The 27224-nt window shown below is 54.9% G+C and overlaps 2 protein-coding genes across 3 annotated transcripts; both read right to left on the minus strand.

The window, feature by feature from the left end:
* Nucleotides 1-4624: 4624 nt before the first annotated feature.
* On the minus strand, nt 4625-18003 carry TRIM11 (tripartite motif containing 11). 2 transcript variants are annotated; one of them, XM_030935913.1, is made up of 6 exons: nt 17146-18003; nt 13058-13153; nt 11943-12170; nt 7986-8008; nt 7796-7896; nt 4625-6198 (listed from the first exon to the last, which is right to left on the minus strand). In XM_030935913.1, the coding sequence occupies exons 1-6, from the start codon at nt 17551-17553 to the stop codon at nt 5651-5653; spliced, it is 1404 nt and encodes a 467-aa protein (XP_030791773.1). In that variant the 5' UTR covers nt 17554-18003; the 3' UTR covers nt 4625-5650. The 2 variants fall into 2 exon arrangements, with proteins under 2 accessions (XP_030791773.1, XP_010367162.1); XM_010368860.2 differs by having other exon boundaries at nt 11943-12173; nt 17146-17999.
* Nucleotides 18004-19202: 1199 nt separating this feature from the next.
* TRIM17 (tripartite motif containing 17) lies at nt 19203-26393 on the minus strand. The gene is made up of 6 exons (XM_030935914.1): nt 25573-26393; nt 24732-24827; nt 21930-22160; nt 20380-20402; nt 20171-20274; nt 19203-19753 (listed from the first exon to the last, which is right to left on the minus strand). Exons 1-6 carry the CDS (start codon nt 25999-26001, stop codon nt 19203-19205), a joined length of 1434 nt encoding a protein of 477 aa, XP_030791774.1. The 5' UTR covers nt 26002-26393.
* Between the last annotated feature and the right edge of the window lie 831 nt (nt 26394-27224).

Below are 27224 nucleotides of genomic sequence, written 5' to 3' on the forward strand. Positions count from 1 at the left end.
GGTCAGGGGTTTGAGACCTGCCTGGCTAACATGGTGAAACCCTGTCTCCACTAAAAATACAAAAATTAGCCGGGTGTGGTGGTGCACACCTGTAATCCCAGCTACTGAGGAGGCTGAGGAAGGAGACTCACTTGAACCCAGAAGGCAGAGGTTGCAGTGAGCCCAGATTGCGCCACTGCACTCCAACCTGGGCAACAAGAGTGAGACTCCATCTCAAAAATAAATAAATAGAAAAGATGAAAGATCAGAAATCAATAACCTAAGCTTCAATTTTTTTTTTTTTTTTTTTTTTTTTATACGGAGTCTCCCTCTGTCGCCAGGCTGGAGTGCAGTGGTGTGATCTCGGCTCACTGCAATCTCCACCTCCCGGGTTCAAGTGATTCCCCTGCCTCAGCCTCCCGAGTAGCTGGGATTACAGGCACGTGCCACCACACCTGGCTAATTTTTTGTATTTCAGTAGAGATCAGGTTTCACCATGTTGGCCACGATGGTCTCAATCTCCTGACCTCATGATCCACTTGCCTTAGCCTCCCAAAGTGCTGGGATTACAGGCATGAGCCACCATGCCCAGCCTAAGCTTCAATTTTTAGAAAGCAGAAAAAGGCTGGGTGCAGTGGCTGTCTTCAATCCCAGTGCTTTGGGAGGCTGAGGTGGGAGGATTGCTTGAGCTTAGCAGATAGAAGTTGCAGTGAGCTTTGATCATGCTGCTAGACTCCAGCCTGGGCAACAGAAATAGACCGTCTCCAAAAAAAAAAAAAAAAAGAGGCTGGGCACAGTGGCTCATACTTGTAATGCCAACATTTCGGGAGGTCAAGGAGGGAGGATTACTTGAGTCCAGGAGTTTGAGACTAGCCTGGGCAACACAGGGAGACCCTGTCTCTACAAAAAAAAATTAAAAATTAGCTGGGTATGGTGGTGCGTACCTGTAGTCCTAGCTACTTAGGAGGCTGAGGTGGGAAGGCTGCTTGAGCCCGCTGCAGATTGAGACTTGCAGTGAGCTGAGATCATGCCACTGCACTCCAGCCTGGGCGACAGAATGAGATGCTATCTCAGAAAAAAGAGGAGCAAACTAAACTCAAAGCATGCAAAAGAAAGAAAACAATAAAGAGGAAGGTGGAAATTATTGAAATAAAAAACAAACATAATAGAGAATATTAAATGAAATAAAAAGTTGTGGCTGTGTGTGGTGGCTCACGCCTGTAATCCCAGCACTTTGGGAGGCCAAGGTGGGCGGATCATGAGGTCAGGAATTCGAGGCCAGTCTGGCTATATGGAGAAATCCTGTCTCTACTAAAAACCCAAAAATTAGCCAGGCATGGTGGCACGTGCCTGTAGTCCCAGCTACTTGGGAGGCTGAGGAAGAAGAATCACTTGAACCCAGGAGGCAGAGGTTGCAGTGAGCCGAGATTGTGACACTGCACTCCAGCCTGGGCAACAGAGCAAGACTGTTTCAAAAAAAAAAAGATCCATTTGTGACCTAATGTTAGTTTTACTGACCAAGAGAAAATAAGCAAATATCTAGAAAGACAAAAGTTACCAAAACTGACATTATAAATGAACTATCTGAGCAGTCCCATAACAATTAAAGCAATTGAGCTAGTAATTTGAAATCCCCTACAAGGGAAAGGCTGGGATCAGATGGCTTCACTGGAGATTACAGAGCATTAATCTCCCTCCAAACTCTTTCAGGACAGTGGGGGAGGGTGCTTCCTAACTCAGGAGTCTATCATCACCCTGGTACCAAAGCCACACAAAGGCAGTAATGAAAACACTGTGGACCACAGCCCAGTGGGTGGCTCAGGCCTGTACTCCCAGCAACCAGGGAGGCGGGTGGGAGGATCGCTTGAGGCTGGGGGTTCAAGACAACTGGGCAACATAGTGAGAGTCTGTCCTTTTAGAAAACTGCAGAGCAATATCCCTCACGAGTATAGGTGTAAAAATCTTGAAGTATTAGCGAACTGCATAGAGCAAGACAGTAAAAGGACCAAGTGGGATTTACCCCAGGAACCTAAGACTGGTTCAGTGGCGGGAAAGCAGGTAATGAAATATGCTATATTAGGAGACTAGAAATAGGCCAGAGACATCTTTCTGAGGTAACGAAAATGTTCTAAAATTGAATCATGATGACAGTGGATTTAGTAAAAATCATTTTAATGGTACACTTGAAATAGCTGAATATTACTGTGTGAAAACTATACCACAATTAAGTTGTTACAAAAAGTCAGAGTGGTTGGAAGAGGTGACTCTGGGCTGGAGAGGGCAGGGTAGGGCAGGGAGAGCACAGGGGTCCAGGGTATGGTGGGGACAGAGCTCCACACCAGCACCAGGAAGGCTGCCTCAGGCTCACGAGTGGCTGTGCACTGCTTCCTCCAGATGGCAGGGTTGCTCCAGCGAACACAGGGCACCTGGGAAGGGACAGGACATGGGGGGCGTGGAAGCAAACTGGGCGTGCGGGGCTTCTCTGGGTGCCTGGAGTGCATGGGGCTGGGTGTGGGGTGACCAGAGGCTGCGGGCACTGCTAACATGGGAGGCACTGGGCTTGGAGGGTCTGAGCTCACTGGGAGGCTACAGGTGCGGGGCGGGGGGTACACTGGGCGCACAGGGGGAGCATGTGGTGGGCAAGGGTGAGATGGGGAGGGTGCAGCATGCAAGATGGGCACTGGGGTGCAGGGGGCTCGAGGGCGCAGGGAGCACCGGGATGGTTGGGTGCTGCACAGGTGGTGCTCGGCACCCTGCACGCAGCCTGCAGCATGACAATGTCCCGCAGCTCTCGGGACATTGTGGGCACTCCGAGGGTGGCCACTTACTGTTAGGTGGGCACGGCAGGTGTGGATAATATGCAACGGGTGGCCTGCACAATGACCCTGTCTTTGGACCATGCTTGATGGTGCATTGGCGATGTACTGTACAGACCCCCAGAGCTGGTCCCATTGCAGAGGGCCTAATCTCATTCATGAGGGCATCACCTTCATGAACTAATTACATCCCCAAAGCCCCATCTCCTCATAACATGAACTTGCAGTGAGGATTTCAACGTATGAATTTGGGGGAACCTAAATATTTGGTCAACTGCAAGCTGCACAGAGTGGGGCTCCCTGATAGTGCAGGACACAGTTGTTCAGGCCATTCACTGTCACCCCTTCTGAGAGACCAGCTCCCTGCTCAGGGTCCTCCATGTTCTGTCATCTCTCCACTGCCTGGAAGCATGGGTGACACCCACAGGGCCCCAGCAGTCAGCTGGGGGACATCTGGAAAGATGAGTCATGAAGTCTGCCCTTCTCTTATGGAGTGTGCAGCTTTATTTCAAAGCTATGGCCAGAACTATCCTGGGTGCACCCTGTGGTCTCACCCACAAGGCTGTCCCCGGCTGTTACCACCAACCAGATGGGCTCTTCGCTTTCTTTGCTCAGGTGTGTGGTCCTTATGTGGAGCTGCTGAAGGAATTGTTTTTTTTTTTTTTTTTTTTTTTTTGAGATAACCTGGTAAATGTTTCCTGTGTTCCACTGTGCTTCATTACAGTCTCCTGAAGATCATTTATTTAGTCACTCTCCCACTCTTGTCCTTTTTTTGGTAGGGGGATGGGTGGCATTATACAATACCACATTGAACAAGATCAGCAATTTTGAGGTGGCTGCCTCACTCCAGGAGGCACAAACGCAGCAGCTGGAGTCTTCAATTGGAGGGAAGCCCTGGATACAGCCACCTGGAAACAGGCTATGGCAATACTCACCCCACCAGGCCTGGTGGCTCAGCCTGAAATCCCACCACTTTGGAGGCCAAGGCGGGTAGATCACTTGAGCCCAGGAGTTTGAGACTAGCCTGGGCAATAGTGAGATTCCCACCTCTCCCAAAAAAAAAAAAAAAAAAAAAAAAAAATAGCTGGGTGTGATGGTGTACGCCTCTGGTGCCAGCTACTTGGCAGGTTGAGACAGGAGGATCTTTTGAGCCCAGGAGTTCAATACCAGTTTGCGTAACATGGCAAAACCCCATGTTTACAAAAATTAGCTGGGCATGGCCCCATCTGTAGTGTGCACCTGTAGTTCCAGCTACCCGAAAGGCTGAGGTGTGAGGACCACCTGAGCCTGGGAGGTCGAGGCTGCAGTGAGTGAGCCGTGGTTGCACCACTGCACTCCAGCCTGTGTGACCCTGTCTCAAAAAACAACAAACAAACAAAACCCCACCCCAAAACAGAGAAATGCCCAGACTCCTGGGTTCCACTCAGACCTCTCTTTGTTGCAGCCGATGAAACTGCTGATCTTGTTCAACATGGTATTACATAATGCCTCCCCAGGCCCCTGCCAAAAAAAATACAAGAATGGGAGAATGACTGAATAAATGATATTCAGGAGACTGTACTCATTAAGCACAATGGAACACAGTTAACATTTACCAGGATAGCTCAAAAAAACATTCCTGCAATAGCTCCACATAAGGAACATATATACTGAGCAAAGAAAGCGGAGCACCCATCTGTGCCTGAGTGTGGGAAGCGGCTGCCCGTCCCAGCCCCTACTCTGCCTGAGCTTCCCGCCTGCCCCATCAACAGACTCCCTGGGGCTCTGCCCTCTGCTGGGCACAGTGGGGCACCCGCTATTGTCCCTGGACTAAGCAGGCACAAGCAGGATGACTTGTAGACAATAGCCAAAGTTTATTTAACGTGGGAATGCTTACAATAAATAAAGCAGGGGGTAAAGAGAAGCAGAACAGTACCTTGAGGACAAAGAAACCCCAAACCCAACAGAAAAATCAACTCCTGTCTTCTGCTATATGCCCTGGGCTCTGGGCACCCACTGCTCCTCCCCAGGGTAGGGAGACTGCAAGGCTGGTGGCCAGCAGTGCACATCCCCAAGCAGCAGCTGGGACCCTGGGTCCAGAGGGGCCATTGGAGACCTAGGAAGTCTTTGCAAGGGCAAAACCCAATGGCGACATGCCCATGAAAGCTTCAAGTCACAACGTGGGCCTGCAGAAGACATTTCTGGGCTGTGCTGTCTCCTCTAGGCCCACAAACCTGCTGAACAGACATCTGTGCCCGGGCACCTCCCAGAAGCCCCTTTATTCTGAGACATCTACTCTTGGTTCCCGTCCTCACTGGCCCCTCCCATCATCTGAAGACTTATGACGGCTGCCTCCTAATTCTTCCAGAGCGGCCACACCCTGGACTGTGACGTGCTCTCACCCACTATGGGGTCACAGATAGGCATGGGGCTGGCTCCCATCCTGGCTGCCTCCCCCAGCATCTTCAGAGGTGGGGTGCACCGTAGTTTTGGGGGGCTGGCAAAGCTGCAGGAACTGTGCAGCTTAGGCGGACTGTGGATTCTGCAAGCCCCAGTGGAGCTTTCTTGGCTTCTGGAACCACAGTTCAGAGCTGCCGGGGTGATGGGGCTCCCAGCTTTGGTAAGGGCTGTTGGCATTAAGCAGCACCCGGTGGCTGGAGGGGTCTCCCAAAGAGGACAGAGCCTGCCCCATACCCTCCCGCAGTTTCCTGGAGTGCTAGAATTGGGGTTCTCCCACACAGGCTCAGAAAGGCACTAGGAGTTTCTCCTCTTGCTCAAAGGACACACTCCCTCCTCCCAGGTCCTCCAAGTGCCCAAAACACTCAGTGGCCTAGAGGGGCAGGAGAGGCAACAGGACTACTCCAGGAAGGCCCGAGTCACTGGGGAGCCAGGGTGTCCCCGGACCCACCTTTCGGCCGGCAGATAGTCATCGGGGTTGGGCTGCTGGACAGGGGCGAGAAGAGGGGCCGCAGCGTCCCGGAGAAGGGGATCTCAGGGAAGATGAATAGCAGCGACCCATCGGTGGCGCTGTAGAACGAGAGATGTCTGGCCTCGTAGTCCAGAAAGATCCCCACACGCCTGGGTGGGTCCCGGAGTGGAGCCAAGGCCCGTTCAGAGGAATTGTAATAGCTCCCCAGGAAGACCAGGATCCAGAAGCCATTGCCCGCGGACAGTTCGCCCTTCTCCTTCCTGTTCACATTCTCCCTGCATACCCCCAGGGCCCAGCTGGTGCGGTCCCCAACCTCCACCTCCCAGTAGTGGCGGCCTGAGGTGAAACGCTCCTGGCCTAGCACGCAGGGGCCGGGGTCGAAGCGCTCTGGGCTGTCCGGCAGGGCCTGCCGCAGGTCCCCCCGCTGTACGCTCCGCCTGTCTTCAGACAGGATCAGCTCAGGGTTGGCGGTATCCGGGTCCAAGGTCACATCCCCTGGAGAGAGAGGCCCAAGGTCACCCAGGCACAGCCACAGACAAGCTGGGGCCACCTGCCTGTGTCCTGGGCATGTGGGTATGATGATCCTCCCAGTTGGATGGCCTGGCTGTCTGCCCCAGGGTCCTGCAGCCTCACAACCTCCTGGAGTAACTGTCTCCAAGTGGACATCCCCTCCCCACCTAGCCACGTCCAATATCCTAGAAATTGGTCCATGTTTTGCCTTCAGAAATCAAGAGGGAATCTTGGTTGCTTTCTTTTTTGTTTGTTTTCTAAAGAGGCAGGGTCTCCAGGCTGCAGTGCAGTGGTGTGATCATGGCTCACTGCAGCCTTGATCTCCTGGGCTCAAATGATCCTCCTGCCTCAGCCTCCCAAGCTGCTGGGATTACAGGCATGTGCCACCATGGCTGGCTAATGTTTTTGTTTTTTATTTGTAGAGATGGGACTCTTGCTATGTTTCCCGGGCTGGTGTTGAACTGCTGGCCTCAAGCAATCCTCCCGCCTGAGCCTCTCAAATCGCTGGGATTACAGAGGTAAGCCAATGCATCCAGCCCGTTTTTTTCTTTCAATCCCCAGATGAAGGATGTGAATAAGTGCAGCTGTCCCAACCCTGACCACTCCCAGAGTTCAGATCTATCCGCCTCTGGAGGCCTGCACACAGTTCCTACGCAACAGGCTCCTGACCTGCTAGCAAGGACTGAGGACAGTACTTCCTTTGGGTGACTGTGATGCAAGAATCAGATTTGGGTTTTGTCCCCAGTTCCTGGCAGAGCTCATAGAACCCTGGGAATATCCTGAGTGATAGGAGCATCTAGTGTTATCATAAGACACCCCTTTCCATCACACCTTAGTTGAATGCCACTGCAGTGGCTGAGGTAGGGACCTGAGAGAGCCCAGCATAGGGTCAGCCACCAGAAAGACCAATCCTGTCAGTAGAGGGTGGGAATGCTCAGCCCTAGCCCCTGACCTCAGGAAGGGGAAAGGGGTCTGAGGTTGAGCCCCATCACCAGTGACCAATGATTTAATCAATGATAACTGGAACCTCCACAAAGACACCTAAACAGTTCTTGGGACTCGGGGAGTTTCCAGGTTGGTGAACACACTGGGGTGCTGGGAACACACAGGGAGGGTGGGGAAGCTCTGTGCTCTTTCCCAGGCTTTGTCCATGTGTCTCTTCCATTTGGCTCTTCCTGAGTGGTATCCTTCACAACAAACCAATGACAGTAAGTGAAATGCTCTCCTGAGTTCCATGGGCTGTGCTAGCAAATGCTCACATCTGCAGAGGGGCTGAGGGAACAGAAGTATGGGCAGCCCCTGAAAGTTGTGACTGGCATCTGAAGTGAGTTCCATTCAATGCTGAATGGAATTCTTTGATACCCAATTCATTTCCAAAAGTTGAAGAATTGTTTGGTGTGAAAATACCCACACAAGTGATGTCAGAAGTATGAGCAGAGGACGTTTTCCCAACAACCCACCACCATGACACTGTGAGTTTGGAGCTTGCAGTGGAGGGACACAGAACACGTGGCTAACTGCCCAGGTCCTTGGCGGGGTACCCTCCTGGAGTCATCTCCCCACCTGGGGCCTCCACACCCACCTCGAAACCTCCGCAGTGTCTCCACCAGTCCCGGGACCCTGCACACGGTCCTCAGCTCCATGGGCACAACTTCTGGGGGCTGCAGCTTCACATCCTGGACCCTAGAGGGGACAACCCAGATATCATCGCCATGGCCAAGAGTTGGGTCCCACCCCACTCCCACCCCCTCCAGGAAAGGCTGGGCTCGTACCTGCGCAGGGCATCCTTGATGTCCTATGTGGGGAGGAGAAACAGCACACTCCATGTCAGTGATCATCGCCTGCTCCCGGAGTCCCCTCCCAGCCCCTGGAGCCTCACCCCATCCCCCTCTCCTACATTTGAGCCTCAGGCAGCAAAAACACACACAGGGGGCCATAAACCACCCGCAGCAAGGCCCACAGACAGGAATGCTGGACAGAGGCTCCAGCATATGTGCCAGGAGGCATTACCAATGGGGTGCAGTCCAGTCCTGCGGACCGAGACCCACTTCTGCCTAACACTTGGATGTAGGGCATCTGGCTGTCAGCTCACTCCCCCAGAGCCCCAAGTGGACGCCCCTGGGTGCCAAGGACAGGACAGGCAAGATCCCAGCCTTCAGTGTAGGGGCGCCTTCACCCCAGCCGGAGCCCAACCCTGCAGTCCCATTGCTCCCTCTCCCAGCTCCGCCTGCCCTGCGGGCTCCCTGCTGAGCCCTACAACTGGGCGTGCCTCCTTCCTGTGTCACTGCCTGATACATGACAGCATCTCACTCCGTGTTAGGGCCCGAACTGTGTCTATCCCACCAAACCCGTACGTTGAAGCCAGAAACTTCAGGACCTCAGAACTTGACTATTAGAAAAAAGGACTTTTAAAGAGGAAATCATAGTAAAATAAGGCCATGAGGGTGGGCTTTAATCCAACATAACTTGTATCTCATAAGAAGGGGTGACTAGGGCATAGACACCCACAGAGGGGAGACCCTGTGAGGATACAGGGAAGAAAAGGCATCTATAGGCCCAAGAGAGAGGCCTCAGGGGGAACAAGCTTTGACCTCAGTCCTTCAGTGTGCAGGACTAGGAGACAATCAGTCTCTGCGGGAGAAGCCTCCTGGCAGGTGGTACTCAATGTGGCAGCCCACTACACCCAAGTATTGGAACATCAGCTCCTAGGAGGCATGGTCTTGTATCTCTTAGAGCAGCCTTCAGTTCACTGCAGGGATTTAACCCACACTGTCAAATAGATGACCCACACCATGTTCATTCTAACACATGTGGTACCAGCTACCAGGCCAGGATGCAGAAGTCAGTAAGACATAATCCCAGACAAGGGTTTCCCTGTATGTAGGAGAAATGGCAAAGGAAGATTTCCACATATACAGGTAGTTAATTCTGTGTAGGGGGACAACAACACACTCTAGGCCCCAAAAAATTTTTAAAAAGGCCAGCACTTTGGGAGGCCAAGGCAGGTGGATCACTTGAGTCCAGAAGTTTAAGACCAGCCATAGCAAGATAGCAAAATCCCATCTCTAAAAAAAATTTTAAAAATTAGCTGGGCTTGGTGGTATGTGTCTACCTTCCCATCTACTCAGGAGGCTGAGGTGGGAGGATTGCTTGAGCCCAGGACGTCGAGACTGCAGTAAGTCATAATCACATCACTGTACTCCAGCCTAGGTGACAGAGTGAGACCCTGTCTCAATAAATAATTCATAAATAAATAAAGAGGAGACTCTTGGTAGGGTTCTGGAGCCCAAGAGGAATTTGTTGGTAGACAGAAGGGAAGTGTGCAGGATGAGGGAGGGGTGTGCACAGGGCAAGGGCAGATGGTGCCGGTGTGAGCTAGGAGCAGCTCCACCTTGGTTATTCTACCTGGGGTGGGTGGCCCACCCCTGGTGTCATTTGGAGACAGGCAGTGGCTGTCACAAGGCCAGGTGCAGGGGCAGCAGGAGAAGGGCTTGGGGGTGGAGGAGAACCTTGGCCTCGACGAGGGAGTTTGGTCTCTGCACGGAACATGGGCCCTCCAGGCGCAGCACTGACTTGAACAAAATCACTCTGCGGCTACAAGCAGGGCCTGCTGAAGGGTGCAGCTAGGACCCCAGAGTCCACAGCAGCCAGAGCCCCAGAGTCCACAGCAGCCAGGGCCCCAGAGTCCACAGCAGTCAGGCCCCCAGTGGGTAGATTCCTGGGAGTCACTCAAGCCCTTACCTCCACTTTGCAACCCCTGTCCACTGGGCCTGGGTACTGGGAACGCGGGTTGGGTCCCCCAACCCAACCGGGGGCCAAGGGTGCAAAGCCACTCCCACCTCTCCCTCTCAAATCAGCACACAGCTCACACCAACACACAGCTGCTGGGGCTGCTCTCCTGCAACTCCCATGTGGGCAGACCCCCACAGCATGCAGACCAGGGCAGCTCTGTGCCGGCAGGTTCAGGGGGCAGGAGGGACCTCCCTGAAGCCTTGCAGCCAGGCCAAACCTCAGCAGGGAGCTTGGTCAAGGCATGGACAGGTGGGCCACTCAGCAGGGTGAATGCAGGTGGGCGTACGAGACCCAACACCCACCCACCCACATGCCACAACGTCTCAGCCGAAAGCCCAAATCGCATCTTCACACAAACCCTATGGGTCCCCACTTCCAGGTCAACTCACCTTCCTTCTAAACCCTTCCTGGCTTCTCCAACACCTGTCCTCTCTGCTCTCCCTGAGGGCTCCTCCTCAGTCTCCTGGGTACCTCCCCACCCCACAATTTTCTGACCACAGGACCCTCTCCTTATTCTTCAGTCTTCCTACAGACACTAGCCAACTGTCCTTCCCGCTTCCCAGGCTCAAAGTCAGTTGATGTACAAGCTGGTGCACGCAGCACACGGAGTGGAGGGGTGGAGGTAGACTCAGACTCAGAGGTAGGAGGTGGGAGGTGGGGGAAACTACCTACTGGGTACAATGTGCACCATATGGGGATGGCTACACTCTGAGTGCACTTGTACCCCTTCAATCTACAAAATACAAAATACAAAATACAAAAATAATTTTAAAATATATATATATAGAAAATATATATATATAGAAAAAGCTTACGATAGAAATGACAAATGAAACCAGGAGTTGGTGCCTGGACTGATGTTCTGCTGGGCTCCAGAGGCCGGCAGCAGGTCATCCCCCGTGCAAAGCTGCCTAGCCACATCAGCAGCATTGTGGGCTCCACCTGAGTCTGGCAGCCCTGCCCCACCAGTGGCCGAATTCACTCACACAAGACTTCTCTCCTCTGTGGGAGCCAGAACTGCCTAGGGGCCTGTTTCCCTGTGAATCTTGGGGTCCCTTGGGTCTACACCACGCTGGGCATGGAACACGTTTTCTATTTTGTGGGACAAATGTCCAGCTGAACCCCACAGGAAGATGATAGCAGACACTCCCAGCCCACATGGGGCCTCTCAGCATGGGAGTGCCGTCAGTCCTTATCAGTGCACGCTTGCCGAAGGGGGAGAGCTAACTCCAGGCTGCCTGACCTGCCGCCAGGCCAGAGGCCAGGGCATCTACTGGTTCTGATTTGGGGGCACACCAAGGAAAGCCCAGGCCCAAGGGGCCGGCTCAGGTAGTAGAGCACAAACATGGGGAGAGATCTCCCAGAAGCAGAAGAGCAGGAGACACCACCCCTGATAACGGAGATGCATGGGGTGTGCTGGCGGGGCGAAGACAGAGTGAAGGGAGTGGACTTCCTGCTGGGGACACCATGGCGGGAGTTCTATGGGAGACCCGAGGTGGTCCCGGCAATCACACGCCGCCCACTCTGCTGTGCCCACAGGGAGCAGCAGCATCAGTCAGGCTGAGATGGAGTAACCTTACATAAGCACTTAAGAAACACCACCTGTTTACATCTACAGAGGACAATCGATCTTCCCTTTTTCAGCACATGGATTTTGGGGGTAGGACGGGTGGGACATCTGTCCTGCTGCTGACTCAGCGTTTTACAGGCAAGAGCCAGGCACATCCAGCCATGCCATTAACCTCTTAGCCCAGACAACCTCTGCCCCTTCTTCTTGCACTTTCTGGTTCTCCCTCCCCCAGTGTGGTCAGGCCATGCCCGTGTGGCCACCATGGCTGCTCCCCACCCAGCTCACCTGCAGCAGCCCCAGCACAGGCTGCTCCCCGCCCAGCTCACCTGCAGCAGCCCCAGCACAGGCTGCTCCCCGCCCAGCTCACCTGAAGCAGCCCCAGCGCAGGCAGCTGGCAGCGGCCCTCGAGCTCGGCGATGAGCTCAGCTAGGTGGGCGCTCTGCTGGCCTAGGCGGGCTGCACCCTCCCGCAGCCGGGGCAGCACCTCCAGCTCCTCCTCCTCCAGCCTCTGTAGCAGCTGCTGCTCCTCCTCTGCCAGCAAACGGCGAAGACGTTCGAACTCACCCAGCACGTTCTGCCGCTGGCTCTCCACCATCTTCTGTGGGTCCCAGGGAGAAGGATAGCTGAGGCCAGACCCCAGGCCCAGCTGGACCCCAAGTCCGGTCAGACCCCAAGCCCACCCCGAGGCCGGGCCACACCCAACCTCCCCTCCGGGGCCTGCTAAACCCCAAGCACAGTCCCAGGTGTGGCAGGATCCCAAACCTACCACCTGGTGCTGGCCAGACCCCAAACCCACCTGTGGCACCTCCTAAACCCCAAATCTACCACTCAGGGATAGCCAAATCCCATTCTACCACGCAGTATTGGCTAGACCCCAAATCTAAACCCCAGGGCCGGCTAGATCCTAAATCCGCTACCTAGTCCCTCCCCAACTTCCAAATCCACCCATTGGCTTGGTAGAACCCCGCATCTACCAGCTGGGGCCAGCTGGACCCCAAATCTACCACCCAGGTCCCTCCTGACCTCCAAATTCTCCCCTGGGGCTGCCCAGATCCCAAATCCACCACCTAGGGCCTCCTAGGTGATTTGGGTAGACCCCAAATCTACCCCAGAACTGGACAGATCCTGAATCTACTCCTCGGGATGGCTGAATCCCACAACTATGACCTAGTCCCTCAAAACCTGCAAATTCACTTCCAGGGCCCAGACCCTAAATCCACCTGAGAGTTGCCACCCAAGCATGCTGGGACCCTAGGATGGGGCCCTTGCGGTATGGGAGCCCACGCCTGCGACCTGGCAGGACAAGTGCACATGGGGAAGGACCAGCCCTTCAGTGGGCTCACTGGGGCCAGGCTGAAGCAGTGACTGGTCCTGGGACACCAAGCACAAGTGTGCCTGGCCAGCATTGCCCCCTGGGGTCTCTTATACAGGACCTTCACTCCCTGCCCTGCCACCCAGAACCCTGGGAGCCCCAGCACCTGCCTGCCACAAGACGCAGGTCTCATCCGCCTGGGCTTGGAAGAACAATGCATCCTGCATCTGCTTCCGGAGATGCTCCAGTGACTTCTCCAGCTTCGCCTGTGGGAGAGGCCAGGCAGGGCCATGAGACATCAGTCCTGTCACAGAAGCTTGCCCTTTTGCACCTGACACACTGTCCTGAGTTCCTCCTCAGAGACAATGGGGACAAACTGAAATCTGCCTGGTGAATGAGGGAACTCAATGCCCTCCAATGAGCGTGAGCCCTCATGGTAGGTGGGCAGCCTCTTGCCAGAGGCTGACAGCCCCAGCCACATTCTTTCCTTTCTCTCATATGAGATGTGTTTCTAGACCTTGACCTTGCTACCCTACCCCAGGCCTCACCCCCCTTTGCAAAGCTACCTCAAGGGTTCTGGCTGCCCACCCCATCTGTCCCCAAGCTGGCTCTGAAGGTGTCGAGCTCTCCTGTTCCCAAGCCAGTGTCTCCTCCTCCTCTTCCTTCTCACCTGCCAGCTCACATAAGGGCCTTGGGCTAAGCCTATGCTGGGGTCCAAAAATTCTGCCCCATGTCCCCATAATTTCATAGGCTGAAATCCCAACTCCCAGGGTGATGACATTAGGAGACAGGGGTTTTGGGAGGTGACTAGGTCAGGAGGGCAGTGCCACCACGATGGGATTAGTGTTATAAAGGAACCCTCGCCCCTTTGACCATGTGAAGACACAGTGAGAGGGCATTGTTTGTGAACCAGGAAGCACCCTCACCAGACACCAAACCTGCCAGGGCTTGATCTTAGGCTTCTAGCCTCCAGAGCTATGAGTAGTATACATCTGCCATGTGTAAGCCATGGTGTTTTGGTAGGACAGTCAGCACGGACAGAGATGCCTGGCTGCCCACCCCATCTTTTCTCCAAGCTACCTGGGATTTTGTGCATTTTCAGCTTCATCAGCTGTCACTGTAATAAGCCCCAGGACGGGTACACTTGCATTCTGCTTTCTTGGTCCTTAATTCTCATTCGCATGGTTCCTCATGCGGTGCATACCAGGAAGCAGTGAGAATCCTATACACAAGCTCGCTTTACTGTGTGTGCTCGGGATGCCCTGAACCCACTTCGTGAAGGGTCTGCTCACTTCCACCCCATCTGACACCCTTATCAGCAACAGGCCCTGTGCTGGTCACACCTCTTTGCTTCTCAGCCACCCCAAGTCTTGGCTCTCATCTCTCTCTATCCATGCTCTGGAAGGATGGAGGTGCTGGGAGGATCCACAAGTCTGCCCAGGTAGCAGAGCCAGGACATGGGCCCAGCTGCCTGGCTCCAGGTGCTCACTTTGGTTCACCACCTGGCCCTGCGATTCGGGACGACTGGCACCTCCGGAGCACCAAGGACATGTCCAACTGCTTTATTGTCTCTGCCTAGGCCTAGCTTTCATGTGAGCTACAAGAACCCCAAATGGGGGTCCCTGTCCCCCCGCCTCTCTCTTCACTGCTACCGGCCTGTTCCAGAAAACTCACACCTGGCCCCTGTGACCCCCAACCCTACCTCAAACACTTGGCCCAGCGCCTCTCAACTTCTCCCTCAATGCCTCAGTCCCTACATGACATTTTCGGTTTTTGTTTTTGTTTTTGAGATGCAGTCTTGCTCTGCTCACTGCAACCTCTGCCTCCTGCGTTCAAGTGATTCTTCTGTCTCAGCCTCCTGAGTAGCTGGGATTACAGGTGCCCGCCACCACACCCAGTTAATTTTTGTATTTTTTTTAGAGACGGGATTTTGCCATGTTGGCCAGCATGGTCTCAAACTCCTGACCTCAGGTGATCCGCCCACCTCGGCCTCCCAAATTGCTGGGAGGATTACAGGCATGAGCCACCACACCTAGCCAACATTTTCAGTTTTCAACACTAAAGTTACAAACAGCATTTGATCAGATGGAATGGGCTGTAAAGGAGCACAAGGTACTTGCATGGCAAAGATCTTGCATTTCAGGTACTTGCATCTTTGCGTCTCTGGCCAGATTAGAACAGAAACCTCTTACCCTGTATGTAGTCAGAACTGGGACGCTGGGGCTTGGTGCAGGCCTGGGATCTTCCCTGGCCTTCTCCTTCCTGTGGCAAAGCCCCTCCCCACCCAAGTGCCATCTGATATACAACCCAGAGGGATCTGGGGGCCGTCTTCTCTTTCCTATGATGCTGCTTCCTGGAACTGGATCTTACTGGGACTTTCCTGTTTACCACCTCGGGGCAACCCGGACTGGGGCTTGTTCATCTGTCATGACCCCAGGTCAGGGCCAGGCAAGGAGTGAACTTATCATGGAGCTAATGGGCCCCAACTCTGGCAAGTGGACACACAGCCCCATAGGTGGGACTGAGCTTTCTAGGCCTATGGGGGCAGGTAAAACCAGTTTCCTGTGGTTAACACAGCATAGGCCCTAAGGCAGTGAAGAGGAACAGGATATGTCATCCCCAAATATACCGCTGTGGTATAAGTATTATTCTGAGTAAAAGCAGATGCAGGAAGAGCTCTCTGTACTCCTATCTGCCTAAAAGTAGGGTATTCATTCCCCATGAGAAAGGCACCCTCCCTCCACCAGGAAGAGGAGAGCACTCTAATCCCGGGAGATATTCTGCCTAAACAGACCTTACTACAATGACCATTATCTTGTGTTAGTTCTTCCCATCTATTTCCTAGTCACTTTCCCACAATTTATCAGTCCTAGACGCCGAATCCCGTCTCTGTGTCCAGTCACTTCTCCACAATTTACAAACCTTTGCTGAAATACACTTTTCTATGAAGTTCTTGTGCATGTAAAACTTAAAATATTAATCAAACTGTATGATTTTTTTTCCTGTTAATTTGTCTTGTGCCAGTTTAATTTGCAGCCCCCAGCCACTGAACCTAACAGGGTAGAGGGAAATGTTTTTCTTCACCTGCAAAAGAAACGGTTAAGTGCTATCCCATGAGACTATATCGGATCAGCTCTACGGAGCTACTGGGCACTCTCTGCACCCATTGGGATAATTGGTATCAGAAGGGTAATTCTGCTGGGCTAACATGTTTGAGGTGTAGACATTCCTGCATGGGCAAAGAACGAAAAGAAAACCCACAAGAATCTGTGTTTGGACAAGCCCACAGATATGGCTTTAAACCACCTTTCTACTAAAATCCAAAGCAGAAGGGGACAGATTCAGATTTATTCTAGTATCCCAGAAGTTTTCTCTGTGATAGGGATAGACCAAGCTCAGTACTGATTCTAACACTGGCTTAACTGCTAATCTGGCACACACAAGTGACCATGATGCAACACACAAAGTGCAATCAAGAAAGCTCCAAAGATGCTGCCATCTACCCCACACGTGGGCTCCCAGGAGCACACCTGCAGCAGGTCAGCCAGGAAAGACGACCGCGGGAGGGAGCGCAGGCCAGGAGAACGTGTGCCTCAGGCCCTTCAGCTTGGGGTTTGTTTGGGTTTTAAGCAGCAAGATAAGGGAAGAAGAGGCGGGCTGAGCGCTGGCATCTCAGATGGCAGAGATGGCTCCCAGTACCCCACCCCGAAATGCAGGGCAGCCCTGGAGGGGAGGTTAGAGAGGAAACGACTGTGTCCCCCTCATCCTGCTCAGTCTGGGGCTTTCCCAGGACTTAAGTACTGACCTGATAACACAGTCCCTGCAAGGAGTCCATCTAGGATCGGCCACCTCTAAGGTTTTCCCACTTTCCTCTGATCCCGGCTCCTTTCTGGCCAGTGTATGGCCACATTTTCCTTGCCCCTACTCCACCATCTTCCACCTTCCTCTCTTAGCCTCTATCTATGGGAGGTACGCCCCTCACCCCCGAGAGCAGGGTCTCATTGGCGGCCATGGCTCCAGCCTCAAGGGGTCTGCTTGAGACAGGCTGTCATGAGCCCCCACAGCTGCCTTGCGCGATACCCCACAGCTGCCTTGCACGATACCCCCCTCACCGGCCCAGGGCAGGCTGCATCCTGAGCTCCCCGCCCTAGACAGAGACAGATTACGCCCGGAGCAGTCCCCAAACCTCCCACCCGCCCAGGCCTCCCCAGTCCCCGGCTCCCCAATGCCCCTGCGCGACACCCCCGCCCAGGCGCACCTTGAGGTCTTCGGCCGCGTCCTGCAGCGGCCGCACGCGGTGCGCCCAGTGCTCCCCTGACCGCTCGCAGGCCGCGCACAGGAGGCGCAGCTCGTCCCCACAGAAGGCGGCCAGTGGCTCGCGGTGCGCGGGACACACGCCCTGCGGAACCGGCGACGGCGGGTGCAGGCGCCGCGCCATCTCGGCCATCTTGGCAAGCGGGCGGTTGGGCCGCAGGTTCCTCTGCGGGGACAGCTCGCGGCACTCGGGACACGCGTACGGGCCCTCGGGCTGGCCCCAGCAGCGCCGGATGCACTCGCGGCAGAAGTTGTGGCCGCAGTCGGTCATCACCGGATCTGTGAAGTAGTCGAGGCAAATGGCGCAGGTGGCCTCCTCCTGGAGGTTGGTGGACAGGTCGGGGGCGGCCATGGTGCGGACCGAAGGGAGGAAGGCGGTACTGTCCGCGGGGCGGCGGCGGGGAGACTCGGGAGCTCGCGGAGACGCGGGGTATCCGGGTGCGGTGGCGCAGGCGCGGGCACTCCGGGACGCGAGGCTTGGGACTCCCGGGTGCTCCGGCTCCGGGGCACGGGGACTCCAGGGCGCAGGACTCTGGATTTAAGTAGCGCTGGGCGCGTAAGCTCCGGGTGCTCGGGGGACGCGGGACGTAGGGATACCGGACGCCGGCAGGAAGAGGAGCCGAGGCGGAAGCAGGAAGCGACTGGGTGGGTTTTTTGTTTTTTTTTTTTTTTTTTTTTTGGAACAACCCGCTTTTGCCTCCGATTGGCCGCTGCCCGTCACGCGGCCCGCAGGCGGGACGGAATTGGAGAGCGTTCACTTGCTGACCTGGCGTCCCCACCGCTCCGGTTCCTGTGGCAAGGTCTTTACCCCTGCCCTGGGGAGGAATGAGGCGCAGGGGAGAGATGGGGATACAGGGCGGATAGGGGCAGGGGGCGGGGCGCAGGGGAGGGATGAGCAGGGGGCGGGGCAAGGAGGAGGGATAGGGCACACAGAATGGGCTACCGGGGAGAGATGGGACAGGGGGCGGAGCTAGGAAGGATGGGGGCTCAGGGCGGGGCACACGGAAGCAACTGCAAGGACTAAGGGAGCCCGCAGCCTGGGGCATTGGAACCCCTCGCCATACCCCTAGTGCGTCCTCAACCCTCAGCCCGTGCTTCCCAGGGCGGGTATCCTCGGAAGGCCCGGCCCTCACAGCCTTGGCAGGCCAAGGTCAGAATGACTGGAGTTGGGGGATGCGACGGGGGCATCCCTCCAGGACCTCCAGGAGGCCCACATTCTCTCTGCGGGAACCACTCCGAAGGGACACGCTGTTCCAGGCAGCCCCTCGCGCAGACACTCCGGCTTTGTCGAGGTAGGAGTACGCTGACTCCGGAATTCTGCCGCGCTAGTGCTTGACCCTGCAGGGGTGGGTGGGGGGTTCCTTGGAAAAGGGAAGGGCGTTGTGGAAAGGAGGCCCCTACATAAATCCTAACCTCTTTGGGATTTTGCCCCTGCTCGTGCAGCTTCGGGGGTCGAAAGGGATGGCGGTGGGCAGCTCTGAGGCTTTTTAGGGGTTCAGCCTTTCCCATTTTCCCCCTTCGTAGGACCCAATAGGATGCATAGGACATTTCCATGGGCAACCTGGGACCATTCCTGACAGAGCAACCTAACCAACCCCGCTCCTCCCCGCCATAGGATGTTTCTGCTTCTTTGACAGAGTAACCTAAACCCCTGGGGGCGGCTGGGAGCCACAGATTTGTGCCATTCCAAAGTGGGGGTGGGGGCATGGCTAAAGAAAACATGACCATGCTGTTCCTGGTGTATAGATATGGATTTAGAAATGGTCCACTCAGAATGCAGGGGCTTTCAAAAGTTTCCTCTAGGAAGCATCTGTCAATATATACCCTCTTAATGTTTGACAGTTTTAATCGCAATTATATTTAGACTTTGAGAAACCCCCCTGCATGTCTAATGGCTGCCAGCCTGATGCCAGAGAACCCTGGCAGGTGGCCTGCAGTAAGCAGAAGGCGCACACCTTCTGCAGAGCCAGGGGCAATGCCCGAGTTTCCCGGCCTTCATCTCTATCCCTTCACCCACATGGTCACTGTGGAGATTACCATCTGACCAGACTTCGGAGCCCCTAGGCAGAAGAAAGGCTGCAGGGGGCCCGGGAAGGTGGCCTGGGAGTAGGTGTGCAGGTGGGATCCATCACTCACGCTGTAGAATGACACCTCCCCGGCCTCGAAGTCCAGGAAGACGCCCACATGGCTGGGAGGCTCCATCAGCATAACCGGGATTGGGGCAGACAAGGCGGATAAGTACTTGGTTCCCTTGGACAGCTGTACCACCCAGAAGCCGTTTTCGGGGCACTTGGGGACCCTGTCTTTCCTGCTCACGTTGTCTCTGCACACACCCAGGGCCCACAGCGCGTCCCCGGTGATGTTCATGCCCACCTCCCAGTAGTGCCTCCCAGAGAAGAAGGTTGTCTGGCCCACAGCACAGGGGTAAGCCATGAATCGGTCCTTGCTGCAGAACCTGCTGCCCTCCAGCGAAGAGCCGAGGTAGCGCCTCTGGCGGCTCTCGTACAGGAGAAGGTAGGGGTATGCGGAGGTGGCATCAGGCACCACATCCTCTGTAGATGGGCGTGGCAGCGGAGAGATGGGGAAAGGTGTGGGGCATTCAGGGTCAACGGTGGGAGCGCCCGGGCCCTAGTGGTGGATGTGGCCAAATGGTCCCCTAACTCAGAGGCCTCCCTTGCTGTGAATCTGGGGTTACTTGATGCTTCCACACCCCAACTGTGTGTGGGTATTGGTGGCAATAAGGTACAGGGGGCTGGGCGGAAGGACCACTGGGAACTCAACAAGCTTCAGCCCATGAATTAGAACCACCGGTAATGCCACCCTACAAAGGCACAGTGAATAGCCAGTCACCGTCATCAGGCAGTGCACTTGCAGACCCCCCCCACTGATGGCTTCCAAGGCTGGGGGGTGCAGTGGGGCATCGCCAAGAGATCCTGGGTCAGAGGTCCCGGCCCTGGGTACCCACTTACCTAGAAAGCCTCTTAGCACTTCAATCTGTCCAGGAACCCTGCACACAGTCCTGGGTCTGGTTGGAGGGGCAACCTCTGGGCACTGCACACTCACGTTGTTCTTCCTCCAGTGGGCACAGTCTTATTGACTCCCCTGGTCCCACAATCTTATTGTCCCCTCTGGCCCACCGCTGCCACTGCCCCCGCCCCCGCCTGAGGGGACCACATACCTGCTCAGGGGTTCCTTCATGTCCTGCAAAAGACGGGGACAGAGGGCAGGGAGTGAGCCAAGCTCCTGGCTCACCTCAATGTCCCTGCTCCCTTCTTGTCCGTGTCTTAGGGCAAGACCCGTCCTGTCCCCTGGGCATTCCCTTCCCACAACTGAGCTTCATGGAATTCCTGAGCCTTCCCCACTGCCCTAGTTCCCACTACTACCAAAGCCCCCAGTGCCTCACCTAAGCTGAGCTACCCTGTCAGCCACACACCTGAGGTCCCGCAACTCAGAAGAGGTGGAGGGAGCCCTTCTGGGCAAGTGGCCACTCGACACTGACCCTCCTCTCCCATTTCAGGTGGTTGTGGCCCACCCAGCAGGAATGGGGTCAGGGTGCAATTGGGTGCGGTTTGGGGAGGGAGGGGGGCGGGTAACAGACTGAGCCACCTGGGGATTTTCTGTAGCCTCTTTAGGGATTGAGTTCCCTAAAGAGATCACTGTTCACTTCTCTGGCCTGGAAGCTATAAGGGACTTGTTTTCCAAAGGCCATATTTCTAGTTTCCAGAGTGTGACCCTAACTCTTGGCAGGGACTCTCACGCAGGTGATGCGCTTGGCCCTCTGTTCATAGGAGCACTCTTCTACCAGCTGCAGGGGCTTTTCCCCTCAGTTGGTCAGCAAACCAATGTAGTGAGTTGTGAACAGGCCGCTTTGTTTTCCCTTTTCCTTTCTTTTTTTTTTCCTAGATGTGATCTCACCATCACCCAGGCTGGAGTGCAGTGGTGCAATAGCTCACTGCAGCCTTGAACTCACGGGCTCGAGCAATCTTCCTGCCTCAGCCTCCTGAATCCTGGGACCACAGGCACATGTCACCATGCCCTGCTAATATTTTTAAGTTTTTGTAGAGATGGCGTCTCGTCAGCCGTAATCAAGCCCCCTCTCCAGGGCCATGGCACACAGGCTGGTCCCGGCAGGCAGGCTGGCTGCTTCACCTCCCCACTGCCATTGCCACACAACTCACTCCTGGGACGGTGTGCCTCCCCCACACTGAGACATGGAGTCGCTGTCCCAAAGCCGCACCTGGCTGCTAGGTGTCCCAAGCCACTTCTCTGGACTTGGAAGGAAATGGGGACACTGTCTCAGGTTGGAACCTGTAAGGGGCTGACTTGTGTCCCCACAAATTCACAGGTTGAAGCCTGAACTCTCAGGACCTCAGAATGTGACTGTGTTTGGAGACAGCATCTTTAAGGAGGGAGTTGAAGTCACTGGGGTGGGCCCTAATCCAGTCTGACTGGTGTCTTTATAGAAGGAGATGATTAGGACACAGCCATGCATAGAGAGATGATGCTCTGAGGACATGAGGAGGAGACAGCATCTTCAGGTCCAGGAGAGAGGCTCAGGAGGAACCAGGCCTGCCCACACCTTGGCCTCAGCCACCCAGCCTCCAGGACTAGGAGACTGGGGAGCTAACAGCCCTTTCCTATTGGCTGCCTCTTCCCCAAGCTCAGCCCCCGCTGCCCATGCCTGCCAGAGCTCACATTCCCCCCTGCCTGCCAAGCCCACCAGCTCACCTGCAGCATCTGGAGGGGCCCATGTGTACTCCGCTCCTCCAGCTGCAGCAGCAGCAGCTCCAGGGAGTGACCCTGCCGGTCCAGGCAGGCCACGCTCTCCCGGAGTCTGCTGGCAGTCTCCTCCTCTTCCCTCTCCAGAGCCCGGAGGAGCCTCTGCTCTTCTTCTACCAAGTAGAGGTTCATCTTCTCAAACTCCAGCACAATACGTTCTCTCCGCTCCTTCACCTTGCCCTGCAGGGTGGAGAAGCCCGGCATGTCGCCAGCAGGTGGCTTGGCTCCAGGGATGCTGGCACCTCTCCCCAGGGCCCTGGTGACCCACAGATCACCAGCAACCTGAGCTTTAGTTGGGGATCAGGAACTGTGACAGAGGCCGCCACCCCTGCTATCCTGTGATACACTGAGTGTAACCCTCTGAGCCCCAAACTGCAACTTCCACACATCCAAACACCCATGCACCCTTGCTCTGAGGAGGTTCAGAATGTTCACCCCCAAATAAGCCTCTTGGGCATGTTAAACAAAATTTATGGGTGGCCATTGTTTTTTGTTTTGTTTGAGACAGGGTCTCGCTCAGTTGCCCAGGCTGGAGTACAGTGGCACTTACTGCAACCTCGACCTCCTGGGCTCAAGTTATCTGAGTAACTGGGACCACAGGCATGCACCACCACATCCAGCTAGTTTTTAAATTTTGTGTAGGGACAGGGTCTTGCTCTGTTGCCCAGGCTGGAGTGCAGTGACACAACCACAACTCACTGCAACTTTGACCTCCTGGCCTCAAGTGACCCTCCCACCTCAGCCTTCCAAGTAAGTGGGACTACAGACATGTGTCACTACCACCATGCCAAGCTAATTTTTAATTTTTTTTTAGAGACAGGGTCTTGCTATGTTGCCCAGGCTGGGGTTCAGTGGCATGATCGTGGTTCACTGCTGTCTCGGACTCCTGGGCTCAAGTGATCCTCAGGGGCCACTATTTTGAACTAGGCTCCTGTGCTAGGTCCCAGAAGACCAGACCCAACCAGAATGGAGTCACTGGTGCTAATGAAACCAAGGGGTTCATTGATCAGGTCAGCCTGCCCTGATTGCTTTTTGTTACTTTATTTTTCCTATTTCCATGAAGCTGAAGGCCGTGCCTCTGAATGCTGACCAACCTTCACTGGCTGCTTTATAGATAATATTCATAGGTCACCCATGGGACTGGTTGCTTCAGGAACGTGGGGCAGCTCCTGTCCAGCTGAAACTGGTTGAGACCATCTGCCCTTCAAGTGGACCTGTCCCAGTGCCCGAGGTGGCCTTTTGATGTCAGAGGGCCAAAACTTCCAACCTCAGATCATGCTAAGGCTGCCATTTCTGGTACCTGTGTCCTGTGAAATGCCATGCACCCCAGAGACACCTGCACAGAATGGGCCTGCTGGACCACCCTGCCTCCCTAGCTCATAAAGACTCCTAAGCTGTATCACTCGGGAGGCAAATTTAAGAGCTGTTCTCCCTCCCCACTTGGTGGCCTTACAAATAAATCTTTCCTCTTAACTGGATGCAGTGGCTCACACCTATAATCCCAGTGCTTTGGGAGACTGAGGCGGGAAGATAGTTTGAGCTCAGGAGTTCAAGGCCAGTCTGGGCAATAGCAAGACCATGTCGCTACAAAAAAAAAAAAAAGGCCGATCTTGGTGGCAAGTGCCTGTAGTCCCAGCTACTCAGGAAGTTGAAGCAGGAGGATCACTTGAGTGCAGGAGTTTGAGGCTGCAGTGAGCAATGATCGCATCACTGCGCTCCACATCTCTAAATCTGTTTTGATTTTGTGTTTTGACAGGCATTAGGATTAGGGTGAACTAAAGGCCATTGAGAACCTGCAGAAGCAGGAAAACCTGTTTGCCTCCCCCATTAGCTGCCTAAAAAAATAAAGTGCCTGGCCTGGCGCGATGGCTCATGCCTGTAATCCCAGCACTTTGGGAGGCCGAGGCGGTCAGATCATCTGAGGTCAGGAGTTTGAGACCAGCCTGACCAACATGGTGAAACCCCGTCTCTACTAAAAATACGAAAGTTAGTCGGGCATGGTGGCAGGCACCTGTAGTCCCAGCTGCTTGGGAGGCTGAGGCAGGAGAACTGCTTGGACCTGGGAGGCAGAGGTTGCAGTGAGCCAACACCACACCATTGCACTCTAGCCTGGGCAGCAAGAGTGAAACTCCATCTCAAAAAAATAAAAATAAAAAAGTGCCCTTTCATGAAGGAAATTTCCAGTGGTCAAGGCATCTACATCAGGAAGAGATTTCCAAAAACAACTCTTCACCTGAGACACTTGCTTAAATACTTAACCAACATTATCTGCCTCCCCAGCCCAGAGGCCCCAAGCCCTGTTCCTTTGTGGTGCCGACCTATGCCCCTACCCTCTGGCTGCCTCCTTTGTGGTACTGAGCCCCCACCCTCTGGCTGCCTACTTTGTGGTACTGAGCCCCCACCCTCTGGCTGCCTCCTTTGTGATACTGAGCCCCCACCCTCTGGCTGCCTCCTTTGTGGTACTGAGCCCCAACCCTCTGGCTGCCTCTTTAAGTCTGATTTTTGAGGTCCCTTCTCTCCACCCTATGTGTGCATCTGTAATTTAAAATTGCCTTTTTATCTTTTTCTCTGCTGTTCATCTGTCTTAAGTCATTTTCATTCTGAGGCCAGCCATAGAACCTAGAAGGGTGGAGGCAGCTTTTTTCTTTTCCTGCCACTGAGGCAGCATATCCCCACAGGCAGACACAGACATGTAAACACAGGAAGATGGAGCAGCAGCAGGAAAGGGACTGGACAGCCCCAGGCACCCACCTGCCACTCGGCTAAGCTCTGTTCCTCCTTGGCCTGCAGATTCCCTGTCCTGGTGATCTGCTCCCGAAGGTACTCCGTGTCTTCCTCCAGCTTCAACTGTGGGACACAAACCGCAGGATTTGGGATCAGTGATCTGCCCACCTCCTGCCTAGAGTACAGTTGTGCTTGCTGAAACTGCACCCACCCCAGAGACCCTCCTCAGAAGGGGCAGGGGATCAAAATACATCACCCAAAATGTGCCACCTTGGATTATTTTGAGCTAAAAGCACTTTAAAAAGGGCAGGTGTAAGAATTGCTGTGATCCTCGGCCTTCCTAAGAGCAGAAGGCACAGGCTACCATGCCGGATAGGCCTGCCCTAGGCCAGGAGGAAAGCCATGTTCTTACCAAGGGCAGGAAAGCTGAAACCAGAGAAATCTGTGCAAAAGGGACCCTGCTAAGCTAACCCTCATCCTCCTCAGGTATGTGTTTGGCTCTAACATGCTTCCATGGGCCTCCGGCTCCTCAGGAGGGACTCCCGGGTCATGGAAAGCTTATAGGGAATGAAATTCAGTGTTTTGCTTCTGCTCATCTGTCTCAAATCAGTTTGGTTCTCAGAGCCACCCAAAATACTATAAGAGAGGAGAGGTTAAGATTTTGCAATGCCTGCATCATACAGTGTAGGCCCACATTGTCTCCACGGACACTCCTCCCCAGCCCCAGGCCACCTTGTTCCCTGGACGCCACCTCCCCAGCCCCTGACTTGGGCCACTTTGTCCCTGGACACCTTCTCCCTCCCCCATGATCTGGGTCACCTCCCCCTGGATGCCTCCTCCCCTTGACCTGGGCCCCGATGTGGCCCACCTTGTACCCCTGCACCGCCTCCTCGGCGGGCAGCACCCTGTGCAGTCGGTGCTCCCGGGACTCCCTGCACACCACACAGATGGGGCTCTGGTCCTCCTGGCAGAAAAGCTTGAGGGGCTCCTGGTGCTCCTGGCACACGTCTTGCTTCTGCAGGCCAGGATGCTGCCGCGCCATCTCGGCCACCTTGGTCAGCAGCCGGTTGGGCAGCAGGTTCCTCTGCGGGGACATCGCTCTGCACTCGGGGCAGGGGAAGGAGCCCTTTTGCTTCCGCCTCCCCTTCTTGCCCCGCACCTTCTCCCAGCTCAGCTGGATGCACGCGCGGCAGAAGTTGTGGCCACAGGCAGTCATCACAGGGTCTGTGAAGTAGTCCAGACAGATGGAGCACGTAGCTTCCTCCTGCAGCTTTCTGGCAAGTTCCACAGCCTCCATGGCTCCTGGGAGACACGAGGCAGTTTCCCAAGTTGAGGGACTGTGGAGAGGTGGGAGGAAGCGGGCCGATGCTCTGGGCGCTGGCAGTGTGCAACCTTCCTGTACAGCCTCCCTTTACAGAGGAGGGCTAGGACTGCGGTCCAGAGTCATCATTTTTAGCCTTGTCAATAACAGACACAGATGCCTCCCCAGAAACTACACAGACCCTCCCTGACCAATGCTTGCCAGGCCCCTCTGCCTCTCCTCTCCACTGGGCCTGGACCACTTCTGCCTGCTGCTGGCTACCCCTAGCTCCACATCTGATCAGTTCCTCCTCTAGGCCTTCAACCTGCCTTTCTGGAGCAGCCTGCTAGGTCAGCTTAGGGAGAAGTCCCTACCCTTGGAGCCTTCCCTTAATCACTTTCCAACCACTAACCACCCCCAGATCCCCATTCCCATTACCACATACATCCCCAATGGTCTTTGCTGGCCAACACTCCCCTTGCAAGTAACCTGACTAAAGAGCCTTTAAAGTGTCAGAATAATTTTTTCTTTAACAAAACCCCCTTCACCAAAGGAAAAAGGGATGGGCTATCAGAGGAAAAAAGCTCTCTTCCTTTTAGTGAGGTGAGGTTCAGAAAAACCATGCGTGTGCATACACGTGCCCACACGCACAAACACGTGCATACACGCACAGACGAACACACACCCATACACATACCCACGCATGTATACAAACGTGCATGTGTACACACGCACACCCACGCATACACACCACACAAATACGTACAAACATACAGAAACGTGCATCCACAGAAACACGCATCCACAAACAGCACACACAGGCACAGATGCACATATCTGTACACATGCATGCATGTACACACAGGTACGTGCGCGTACACACGCACAGACACACGAGCGTGCACACGGACGCCCCCTGCAATTTGAACACTCGCGACCCCGGGCAGTGGAGAGTCACAGCCTTCCGCCTACGCCACGGGGTTGCTATGGGAACCCAGTGGCAAAGGGAATTGAAAATCGCGTCTACACTGCAAACACGAGTCTCCCCTTCCGTTCTGCCATCCCCTAAAGCGAAGGTGTCTAGGGGTCTCAGACTTCCCCGGCTGTGTCCCACTTACATTTTCTCGGAGCTTTCTGCACGCCAACCACCCGGCGCCAGCCTCCTCCTTTCCCCCAAGAGCCCTAACTGAGGCACCCAGTCCACCCGGACCGAAGCCGGG

The sequence above is a fragment of the Rhinopithecus roxellana genome, chromosome 8 (assembly GCF_007565055.1).
Source record: "Rhinopithecus roxellana isolate Shanxi Qingling chromosome 8, ASM756505v1, whole genome shotgun sequence".
Taxonomy (NCBI): domain Eukaryota; kingdom Metazoa; phylum Chordata; class Mammalia; order Primates; family Cercopithecidae; genus Rhinopithecus; species Rhinopithecus roxellana.

Excerpts from the sequence above, each read along its gene's own strand:
- TRIM11 (XM_010368860.2), bottom strand. The coding sequence starts at position 17,553 with ATGGCCGCCCCCGACCTGTCCACCAACCTCCAGGAGGAGGCCACCTGC. Across the intron at positions 12,174-13,057 it reads AGACCTGCGTCTTGTGGCAG|AAGATGGTGGAGAGCCAGCG; the intron begins GCAGGTGCTGGG and ends TGGGACCCACAG. Across the intron at positions 7,897-7,985 it reads ATCAAGGATGCCCTGCGCAG|GGTCCAGGATGTGAAGCTGC; the intron begins GTACGAGCCCAG and ends TGTCCCCTCTAG.
- TRIM17 (XM_030935914.1), bottom strand. The coding sequence starts at position 26,001 with ATGGAGGCTGTGGAACTTGCCAGAAAGCTGCAGGAGGAAGCTACGTGC. Across the intron at positions 20,403-21,929 it reads GGCCCCTCCAGATGCTGCAG|GACATGAAGGAACCCCTGAG; the intron begins GTGAGCTGGTGG and ends CGTCTTTTGCAG. Across the intron at positions 19,754-20,170 it reads AGTGCTAAGAGGCTTTCTAG|AGGATGTGGTGCCTGATGCC; the intron begins GTAAGTGGGTAC and ends GCCCATCTACAG.